This window comes from Homalodisca vitripennis, chromosome X, assembly GCF_021130785.1.
Source record: "Homalodisca vitripennis isolate AUS2020 chromosome X, UT_GWSS_2.1, whole genome shotgun sequence".
NCBI classification, from domain to species: domain Eukaryota; kingdom Metazoa; phylum Arthropoda; class Insecta; order Hemiptera; family Cicadellidae; genus Homalodisca; species Homalodisca vitripennis.
In genome coordinates, this window is record NC_060215.1 from 57,445,093 (window position 1) to 57,457,267 (window position 12,175).

The 12,175-nt window shown below is 29.7% G+C and overlaps 1 protein-coding gene across 4 annotated transcripts in view; it reads left to right on the plus strand.

Annotated features, from left to right (window-relative positions):
* LOC124369031 (protein strawberry notch) overlaps positions 1–12,175 on the plus strand; it is an 89,795-nt gene that overhangs the window by 33,011 nt on the left and 44,609 nt on the right. For all 4 annotated transcript variants that reach the window (XM_046826706.1, XM_046826710.1, XM_046826708.1 and 1 more), the window contains exons 7-10: positions 944–1,153; positions 3,258–3,433; positions 4,710–4,874; positions 11,355–11,596. In XM_046826706.1, coding sequence (XP_046682662.1) covers positions 944–1,153; positions 3,258–3,433; positions 4,710–4,874; positions 11,355–11,596 — 793 coding nt within the window. The remainder of the gene's footprint in view (positions 1–943; positions 1,154–3,257; positions 3,434–4,709; positions 4,875–11,354; positions 11,597–12,175) is intronic.

Below are 12,175 nucleotides of genomic sequence, written 5' to 3' on the forward strand. Positions count from 1 at the left end.
TATTAACTTTTTTTAGCAAATACTTGTTAAGCTCTTAGCTTAATTCCGTACTTGTCAATATGAGTACCTCAATATTTTAATTCAAAAATTGAGTAAAACATTATGGTGCTTTTGATAGTGTTAATAGTGATATTAGGATACTTATTATGGATAGTTATTAGGTTATTTAGGTTATTAATTTTATCATCTACACTTTTAGCATAACTCCATACATTTAGTAATAAAAAGAAGTCCATAATTATGTTTTATTTAAGTACACTTTCTTAATTCAAAACTTAAACGCAACATTATGTACATGATTACAATGTTTCTTTTCATTTTTCAGTAAAAATGAAATTTAGCATGATGTGTACCTTACAGTCGATATTATGTTACAACATACAGAACTGTATAGAGCTCTTGATTGGAAAACTTGGTTTATTTGATCTACTCCAAAATTAAATTATAACTAATAAGATATATCTGTTCAATTTCTTTTCTTTTCAGTTCCTAGTTTTCGTATTAGTTATCATTATAAACTATTTTCACATTTCACTAGGAGCTCTATTTATTTTTCAGCCGCTCATTTGAATAGGCTATTATATACGGGGTATCAAGATTATTTCAAGCTAATTTAATATCTTAACTCTTGTTAAACTATATAAGTGGAATGTGCTGATTGTGTATTTTTCTTGTTATACTACATTATAATTAGGCGCCTTACGAGTTAAAATATAGTACTACATCAATTAAATTAAGCTATATTAAGTATGTTTTGGAATATGAAGTAGATACAATATGAGCACAGTTGGAAAGCTTGAGAAGGGTTTGTAAAGTTGGATTTTGTTGTAATCATAAGATGGAATATAATAGAGCTTTGAAGTAAACCTTGTTGTTTCAACACATGTCGTATCAAAGTTGGCGATGTACTTGAAGCGTGTTGATGATGGGGTTGTTGTTGCAGTGAAGCTGGGAAGAAAGCACCCAGATCCAGTAGTAGAGACAGCTTCTCTGTCGAGTGTGGAACCCACGGATGTCTGGTACAAGCTGTCCCTGCCTGAAGAGACAATACAGACAGGATCACTCTCTGCACTTCAGCTGGAGGCTATTACCTATGCCTCCCAGCAGCACGAACACTTCCTTCCAGACGGCACTAGAGCTGGCTTCCTCATTGGTACCTATATTTTTTTTATGTGTTGTGCAGTTTAATTGGAGAAGTCTTGTTGCTTAAAAAGGGACATGTTTTAAATATCGTGTGGACAATTCAAGACAACTTAACAATCTTTATATTACAAAATAAAACCCTTGTACAGTTTAATTAAAGTTAAAAAAAAATATTTTTTTATGCATTCAATGAATCTTTTATTCCCCAGTAAAACAACCTTTAAGGAATTGGTATACCATTCATATAAACATAGTTAAAGTGTCATATATTTTTTAAGTTTTTGATTCAACAAATGATACAAAATCAAATTTTAGTTACCTTGATGGTGTTGGGAGTATGGTTTAGTGTAAGAGTAGTTTTATTACTTCAGTCAGTTAATAAAACTAACTCTAATGTGGGCTATATTCAAAGTAGCGAAAGCTAAAAAGTTGATCAAGGAACAAGGCTATTTTCACAAGTAAAAAGGTTATTCAAGGATAAAAATAAATTATCAAATTGAATTGTATCTGCCATTTGGTTTGCAGAAGACTAAAAAACTGGTACTTAAATGGTATAATAGAATGTAACCTTGGAAATTTGACTCTTTAGCTAGATTTTTTACTCCTTTAGAAATTCTGAATTAGGCATTCAGCAATGTAACTTCTCTGAGAATGATAACGATCGAGATGTAGACCTTATTTATCAACCAAAACCTGACGAATCAGGAGGAAATGATTATTTTGCTAATGTTGATCATGGTGGGTGAGAAACATGCTTCATGTGTGCTGATTCTGGAGTAGCTCTGTGTGCTGACTTGATGATTACCACTTACTCAAAAACCAATAAAAGGAATTAATTTTGTTAAAATAGTGTATATAATGTATGTTTAGTTTTAGGAAATTTCTAATTTGTTATTAGAATAAGTCAAATTTACTAGGTTAGGCGAACATTTATACTTTTTGTTTCTAGTAACCCCACAGCCATTTCACTCTTTCCCTGCCCCTCTTTTCACCAACACATTTTATTTCCCCATGCTTGAATAGGTTACCCACTTTGTATTACATATTTCTAATATATTTCATGTGTTATTGTGAGAAATTGCCTCCAAACACTATCAGTAATTATTCTGCATGGTTAATCAAATAACTCCATTTAACTTTCCGCTTAGTACAACCTCTGAAATCTGACACTGCCATAGACTCGACTTCTGAAATCTGGAGTCCAAATCCACCTGAACAGTTTAAAAATAAGTCAGTGATGAAGATGTTCAAAACGAACTCCTTACATTGTTTTGACATCAGAGGCACCCAGACTACAATAGAGTTACCCAGTAGGTATCCAGTTACCCAGACTACCCAGGAGCTATCCAGTGTAATATAGATGAAGAGGTGCACCTCATTATCCCATAAGGTGCATAATTGAGTGCACTATGATGGATAAAAATTATTTTTAGAAATCCACTTGCAACACTTTTTATTAACCATACTTTTGATAAAATGATTTTTTAAAGACTTGTTATATAAACCTTCATTACAAGTTTGAATAGTACACCTTATTTAAATTTCAAAGACATTTAACATTCTTAATCACCTGGTCAAAACTTTTTCTTATATCCCATCACCTTCACAGAGAGTTGTCATTAAAACCAACAAATGTGTAGTTATTACTAGCTTGAAATTGGCAAGGCATAGAGGTTGTACATACAGACTATATACTTGGTTTCTGGTGTCTTGATTCCTTTCAAAGTATTTCATTCCTCAAGCTACTAACTTGACCAATGCACCTCTCACTTCTGGAAACATTTCTTGGACTCACTTTTCAGAATGGCAAACAAATACTTATCACATTTTGCCTTAATAAAAGTGAATATCAAGTCAGTAACAAATTAGAATGTACCCAAATCTCTAGGCCAAACCAAAAGAATTTATTTTAATTAAGGGACATTTTTGTATTTATTTCATCAATTATGATAGTGAATTGAATGCAGTATGCAAAAAGACCAAACAATACCTGAGTTACTCGGGTATTTGTTGTAAATATGTTCTCTCTCAAAGACATCAGTTAATATGTTATGAAAATTTATATCCATTAATATAATTTAGTTTTATGAATTAAAATAGGTTGTTTTGAACAGGTGATGGTGCAGGTGTTGGAAAAGGGAGAACCATTGCTGGTTGTATCTTTGAGAATTTTCTCAAGGGTCGCAAAAGGGCAATATGGGTGTCTGTGTCTAACGACCTAAAATATGACAGTGAAAGAGATTTAAAAGACATAGGAGCTTCTAAGGTGGAGGTCTATTCCCTTAATAAGGTATGTTTATGTTATTTTGTCTCAATGTATGGTATTCTTACAACCTGTTGTTTGTTTCATTTATTAAAACAATGTTTGAGTAACTTTCTGTGAATCATTCTAGTGGAAGCTTCTTAAGTTCTCAAATTTATAAATTAGAAATTTATTTATTTTTCTCTTAATGTTACACAATGTACTACAAATTTTGCTAGACTGATCTTTTAGTAGACAAAACTGTAATACAATCTTATTTTACTTCTAGGACATAATTTTGTTTGATTTTGTAAGAAAAATAGTAACGTCTAAGACTAAAAGTTGACAACCACTACACTGTTTCTATCAGATTACATTTCTATTAATATGGTTTACACACAACCCTTATCAAAACAATCTCATTAAAATGTTTAGTACATTTTATATTTAATTTTAATAACTTTTAAATGATGATAGTGAGTTTTCTGTTGTCTTTATAACACTAATTTCCTGTAACAGACATACAATATCACTAGCTAGCAAACAAAGGCACTTTTTATCAAAGCGTTGTTTTATAGTGAAGTATAGAGTGTTATATACCTGCACGAGTTGTCATTATGTTCTTGACGAATACTTCTGACTTCAAAAAGCCCTAACTATAGCCTAGTCTTGAACACTTCCCTAAACCCCACGCAAAGTTCTCCAAAAATAACGACTTCCCATAGCTGGATATTTCAATCCCTTTGCTGGATATACTAAATTGTTGTACATCATAGTGTTGCTTTAATCCAATCGTAGATGTCTAGCAGGGGAAAAAAAAAAACTGGAATGGTGCTATCACAAAATGATGATTTATGAAAAGGAACTGCAATGAACATGCATAAAACCGACACAAACTCATGAGCCAAGGCATTTATAAATATATTTTTTTATAAAGGAAAAAACAAAGTGGTTATAGTTTATTAACCTTAAATCTAGAAAAACTGTTTCATCAGAAATGGCTAAGCAGATGGGAATACAGCCCCTTCCTTTAATAAAACAAATTGAAAACCAGACTACGCTAAGATTAACTTAAAACCTTTAATTTATTATTTATTAAATTCTCAGCTTACTAACTACTCTATTATGCAACTGAATAGTTACAGGCAGCCTGTGGTATTAAGGTTGTAGCTTATATCGGCCAATCTAGTGTCTGCCATAACAATGTATTAGAGATCAGGTTTTAAAAACATAAAAATTGACAACTGCTTCACATTAGATTCTGTGATTTATTTTTGTACTTACTTAATTTATATTATGGTGATGAATATAATTTATGTTACAGTTTAAGTATGCCAAGATCTCATCACCAGTGAATGGAAATGTTAAGAAAGGTGTAATATTCTCCACGTACTCAGCCCTAATTGGTGAATCATCTCAATCTGGAGGAAAGTACAAGACAAGACTGAAGCAGCTGTTGCAGTGGTGTGGTGATGACTTTGATGGACTTGTATCCTTTTTTATACAGTTTTTAAATCAACCAGTTGCTTGAGTATAGTTTTAAAATAAGGTTTAGTGTTGCTAATTATTTTTATCAATGATTGTTAATATATGTTTATCATTGAATTTTAGTTGATTATGTGTTAAATCTACAACTGTCTCCATTTAGGTAGAAAACATTTAACTATTAATTTTTTTTTAGTATAAAGACCAGATTCATTAATAAAAACAGTGCTAGGATGAAGTTTTTGTGAGAGTAACAAATGGTTCAATTTTTAAATAATTTTGCTTCTTATTTGTTAGATTTAAGAATTAAAGAATATAATCCAGATTCATTAATAAAAATAGTGTTTTATTTAATATTTTCGTAAATATTCCACCTTCAATAATCGTAAACAATTATAATGATATAGTTTATAGTACAGTACAATCAAGATGAAACCGAAAGATGTAGATAAGGATGCAGAAAAAGAGTTATTAGAAACGGTTTTCAAGTATGTTGCACCAGAAATTCACACGAAAACTAAATTTTAAGTCACTGATCATGTAAGAACTTCTAATAAGAAACATTTTCAAACAAGTATAAGAACAAGTGGTCAGGAGAAATCTTTGTGATTGATCAAATTAATAACACAGATCCTGTAACTTACAGTATAAAAGATTTAAATAATGAAGAAATAACTGGAAGCTTTTATGAATATGAATTAAAAAGTCAAGGTTATAACAACAATTTTTCTATATAAAAGGAGGCTCAAAAGAAATGTACAAAGTATCAAGAATTTAAAGATTTATCGAAGTTTTATAAAGTTAAGAATAGAAAAGTTGGATTAGAGTATATGTGTAAAGATTATCATAATAAATATGAAAGACAATTGTATGATTAAATGGAAAAATTAGATTTGGAAGAGAAAAATTGTTCCCTTTGTAAAAAAATCAAGAATATTTCTAACTTTTACAATTGGCATTAGTAGAGATAAAAGACAAGCATATTGTAAAGATTGTATACGAGAAATCTTTTATAAACCAGTTCATTGCATATGTGGAAGAAAAATTCAACAATTCTATAATCTTCAAAGACATTTACAAACAAAATATTATAATTCAAGAGTTTAATAAAATTTCTGCATTTTTGTTTTTTAATATTAAAGAATATATACCAGGTTCATTGATAAAAACCATGTTAGGATGTAATTTTTGTAAGGAGAACGGTTCGTTCTTCTTGTCAAAACGTATATTTTCGAGTCTCTTCTTTTATTTTTCTTTAACATGATTACATTTTTCTCTAATTGCTTTCATTATGTTTTTATATTTCATATTATGAAAATAGTGTTTTTTTTAATATTTTCTGTGGTAGTATGAATACCAGCACGAATTTTTTATTAAAACACTGAAATTTGTCATCTTCATCAACGTGTAATTGAAACGCGAAAAATGCTTTTTTTAGTTTTTGTGTGAGTAACGAATTGTTACCATTCCAATTTTTAAATAGTTTTGCTTCTAATTTGTTAGATCTAACAATTAAAGAATATAATTAATAATAATTATTAATTCATTAATAATATTCATTAATGAAAATAGTGTTTTATTTAATATTTTCTGTGGTAGTATAAACAACCACACTGAATTATTTTACTAAAATTTATCATCTTTATCAGCATTATTTATGATAGCTTGTCTCGTATTTTCATATTCCAAAATGTTATATACACTTTCCATTTTTTAAATAACTTTGCTTCTTCTTTTCCTGATCTTAAAATTGTAATAAAAATCGTACTTGGATGAAGATTTTTAAAGGATCTATCGCATAGACTTGTAATTTATATCTTTAAATATAATTTTTTCATCATTATCAACATGTTTTTGATATTCCAAAATTTTTACAAACCTCTTTCGATTTTTTAAAATAATTTTGCTTTTTTTATTTAAGAATTAATGAATATATACCTGATTCATTAACGAAAACAGTGTCGTTTTGAAAGTTTGAAGGTAGTCTATTCAATAGACTCCCTTGATTTATATCTTTAAACATTGATTTATCATCATTTACGTTTAATATGTTAGCTTGTCTCGTATTTTATATTCAAGAATATCAGCGACATCTTTTACTTTAAACAAAAATTCATCATTTTTATCTACGACAGTTTAAATATTGAATTTGAGTTTATTAATTTTCTTTGTTCCAATTCAAAGATTTTAAGTATTTTAACAAAATGAATGATTGTGTCTTTGGTGTAGTGTTGCTAGTGTGCGTGTTTTTTCGCTTAGGATTCTCATATCTACTCAAACTTCTACTTACCTTATTCTTATTTATTGCCCAGCACTGCTAATGTCCAACGTTAATAGTTAGAAGCACAATTCAGGTCTTCAATATTTGTTATTTAAAAAAAATTTTTTGTGTAGATGTTGAGTGAGAGAAGCAATCTAGTGAATACTGTCGGGTGTTTGTAAGTGTAATGTTACATTAATGAATGATGTGAATGATGATGAATGTAATGAACGAATTAAGGAAGAGAGGGAATTTAGGAATAGGGTAATGGTTCGGCAAATGGTGCACCAACCATAGTTGTTATTACTCGGCTTGTTCTATAGTCATTACACTATGGCCACTAGTGTAAAGACTTGTCCCCAACCACTGAACAACAACTATGTCCTCAATAAAAAGGATTTGAACCCAGAACCTCAGGCTTTGAAGGCAACGTCTTACCAACTGGTGTACGGGAATCTCGAAAATTATAAGCAAAATCTCTGCTATATAAGTTGTTCTCACTTTTACAACTAGGAGTGCTAGTTTATAAATTTGTTAATAATTTTATATTTCCAAAACTAGTTATCCAATTTTAATGAAATTTGGTATACATATAGTAAATATTTAAGTCTTTCGACTTAACTTATCTGTAAGGGTTAAATCATCCCCTATTTCTTAATATTCATAGAAAAATTAAAAAAATTAATTGGAAAAATCTGAAACTTCAAAAGCAAGTGAGTTTTCTACTTAACATTTTATGAAAATAACAAAATTTTCAAAATCTACCCCAATCATCCCTTATCTTAAAACATCATATGATAAAAATTTCTCAGAAACAACTACAACATAACAAATCGTATTTGTTATCTATAACAGAATTTTTGAAATCTATATTGATAATTATATCGTTCTTTGAACCAGAAATATTTGTCAAACTTTTTGTTGTATCTATCAATGACATAAATTGGCCTGTTTCCTATAAATTCTTTGGGATTGTAATACATGTCCATGATACATCTGATACATAATTCTGAAGACCTCCTGAAATGTTTAAATTTTGCAGTTCATGTGGATAATAAGAACCATTCAATTTTACTCTGATATTTTTTACATTCAAATTATCAAATTTTGAAGGATTTTTCTTGATTATTCTATCTGTTTGAAATCGTATAATAACGAACTTGGGATTGAATATGTTTCTATAAATATTTGTGATATCAAACGAATAAGTTTTTCCAGTAATACCTTTTTGTTCAATACTTATATTTATTTTAACAAAGTGTATACGTTTTAAAGTATATAGCAAAATTATATTTTAAATGCTAACATTATTATATTACTTATTAAAAATACCGAAATTCCGGCGTCCAGAAATCAACCGTTTAGTCTTTTAAGCATACTTATCAGACGTCCAAAAATCGACCACTTGGGGCTCAAAGGGTTAAAAGTGTATGCTATTTTCAGCAATTTGTATTAAATTATTATGAAGTGGTACTGTTTTAATTTATTGACTTGATTTAATAATACTTTTATATATTTGGTGTATAAACAAAACTTTAAAATATAAACATTAAAGAAAAACAATGTATTTTCATCATATCTGTGATTTGCAATGCGTGATTTTAAATCATATCCAAAAACATAAAGTTTAGTACTTTTCTATAAAAGTTGCTTTCACAAATTATGTAATTGATAACTGGCCATTTCGATCATTAAATTATATAACAGCTAATGATAGATAAGCTGTCTTCAACCCTTAATGAATTGTAGAATAACCAGATCATTCATTGAACCATGCATTTCAGTATGTTAACACTCATTAGGTTATTCTATTTCATCGAGCAAGCTTTGGTACAAATTAATATTTCAATATGAAATATTACTTAAAAACTCCTCCTCAAAAACAGTTGCTCCATTGTTTTCTCTTTGTTTGCTGAAACTTCTCCTTTTTCTAGAGTTTGCCCGGTGTTGCCTTGGTCATTGTGACTAACTTTGGTTCACATCAGGTGTGCACACTACCAGTTATGTCGTGTTTACTTATTGTGCGTTTCTTTATTATTATTTCAGCTATTGACATACCATTTCACTCGAATACTACTGTTGTCATTTCATTCAAATACTACTGTTGTCATCATCAATAAATCTTTGTTACTCAACAATGTGTAAGTTTGTTTTATTTTACAAGTGGTCTTTATAAATATTAACAAATTATACTAAAAAAACACATTAAAATATATATCTAAAAAAGGTGTAGAATTATATGGCATTTTCATTTTTCGCTTGTGTACCTCAAAAAGTATTATGAATTGCGATCCAGTTAAAATTTTGCCCTGGGAAAGAATGTGTCCCATTTGATTCAAATAATTAATACTTTATATATAATTCCTCTATACCTAAAAAGCTATACGTTTCAATGTAGAGGTATAAATGATAAAACTTTTCTACATTTAGACTATGGGGATAAGAAAATATATATTTATATTTTACCTCTGAAAATAAACAATTTACCACTAAAAATTAATAAAAAACCTATTGTCGATTTTCTGTGGTAATTTTTAAAAATTGTTATTTTATTTTTTTATTTTTATGAAATTTTACGTTTATACGTTTTTACACACTATCTTTTTCTACTCTTTAGTAATTGAACTAACTATACATTTCTCTGTAGCCAAATAAATTTCAAAACTTTAATACATTTAGACTTAAAGGATCAAAAAAATAAATATGCTTATTTTCCTCTGCACTTGAATTTTAAAATTGTGTCTTCAAAAATCAAACTTTCTCATTTATACTGTCATAATTTTTTGTAGTTATCATACAATCTCTTATAATTCATATGTTTATAATTTACACATCATGCTGAGCAAAATGATATGATACACTAATACATTTAGACAAAAGATATGTTTTATAAATATAAACAAAAACTATTACAAAATGAACCAAAAACGGTTTGGGCAATAGATGTTTAACCGAGGCCCATTGAGGGTTAAATTTTACTTTTTTATAGTTAAAGATATTAACCCTTTGCGTGCCACGGCGACGATACATCGTCGCCAAAAACCCTTGCGAAAAGTGCCACGGCGACGATCTATCGTCGCCGACTTACTGTGCGAAAAGTGCCAGGCGACGATCCGTCGTCGCCGTCTGTTATCGTAATTTTTAACGCTTTATTTTTCATGAATTCTTTTCACAACCAATATTGTTTTATTTCTTAACTATCCTGCAATAGATAAATAATAGTTCACATAGTACTTTATATTAGTGAAGATAAAAAAAACACAGAATAATAGAAGCAACAACAGCGGGCGGTGATTAACCGGGCGCGTAACATCGTTGGCGCGTAAACAACTCGCTACTTATAGTATGCGTAATATCTAAAATAATACGTTCGGTTACATGGTTGTGTTTACATCGTTTTGAGGTTAGGATCTCTAAAATTATTTTGTTAAATTGATATCTCCCGTGCGTACGTGCGTGCGCGCGCGCGTGTGTGTGTGCGCGTGTGTGTGTACATATTTTTTGGGAAAATATGAAGACCATATATTAGATATACTTTAGAACCAAAGGATAAATGTAAGTAATGCATTAATTATTTTTGTTTTAGTGTTGTGTTACCGGTACTGAAAAATGATTTTTTCATTATGTACATAATTTCAAGCATTGTTATGTAACTATAGTAATTATATAAAAAAGTTAACCATTATTTTTTTTCACATTAACAATGTTATAAAGAATATTAAAAAAATTCTTCCCATAGTAAAATTGTTTCTTATTAATTTGTCAAAAAAAATAAAAACTAAAAAATAAAAATTGCTTTATACATTTTTTGGTTTTGACATGCCAAAACTAATATTATTTTATGTTGTTTCATTTGTTTTGTAACATTTTATTGTAATACAACTTTTTACAAATATTTTGATACCTGTTTCATAAAAATAGTATGAAAAATAATAAAAATATATTCTTTTTTCCCGAAGCCCGGTAATACTTCTTATTATTCCCTGGCATTTTTCGCATATGACTTGCAATATAGTTGCTAGTGCATTTCTTTTGTACTAAATTTTTTGCCTTGTGGCATTCAAAGGGTTAAGACGGTCTAATCTAACCTTCACACATTTCAAAGAGAATCCACAACCTATTGATTAACCTCGAGGCACCAGTATTGAAGATCATCACAAAAGTAAAGTGGTACAACTTATGTGCTTTAAACGTGAAGTGTTTCCTTTAACTCCTCCTTCTCAGATAGTATTTGATGAATGCCACAGAGCAAAAAATTTATGCCCTGTTGGTTCATCAAAGCCAACAAAGACAGGTTTAACTGTATTGGAACTCCAAAATAAACTGCCAAAGGCAAGAGTGGTATATGCTTCAGCAACTGGAGCATCAGAGCCCCGTAACATGGCCTACATGACCCGGCTTGGTATGTGGGGTGAAGGTACTCCTTTCCCTGAGTTCACTGACTTCATCTCTGCCGTCGAAAAGAGGTACACTCCATGGCTCCTATCTTAGCATGTAATATATTAGCCAGTAGTTATAGCCTGATTGAGAACGGGATAGAATAATAGTAATGATGACTGATGTCTGCTCAGTAAGAATCATTACATTGTATACCCGATCGGGTATACAACGGTAGTTGTGAAAAATCGTGTGTACCCAGTGAACGTGTTAATTAAAAAAGCAAATAAATTACAAATATACATTTCTCTTTGGAATGTGTTTTAGGTCTACAAATGATGTTTGTCGAATAATAGTGGAGAAGAAATGGTGCTTTATAAATTAAAATACCATACATTTTGATTATATCAAATAGACTTTACCTATCAACTTCAGATAATTGCATTCCTAGTGTAGTAACAAATGACAATTTTAATAATGTGCTATATTGGTTTGTTCAGAAATTGTAAAATGTGAACTGCAACTTCATAAAAGTTTTATTTTTGCTTTTGAATAACAGGTTAAGTGTTAGAGAGGGCTTCTTAGCCCTAACTTCGCCTGGTAAAATAAGACATTCTTTACTTTACTTTTACTTTATTAAAACAATAGTCCATATGATTTAATGAAGG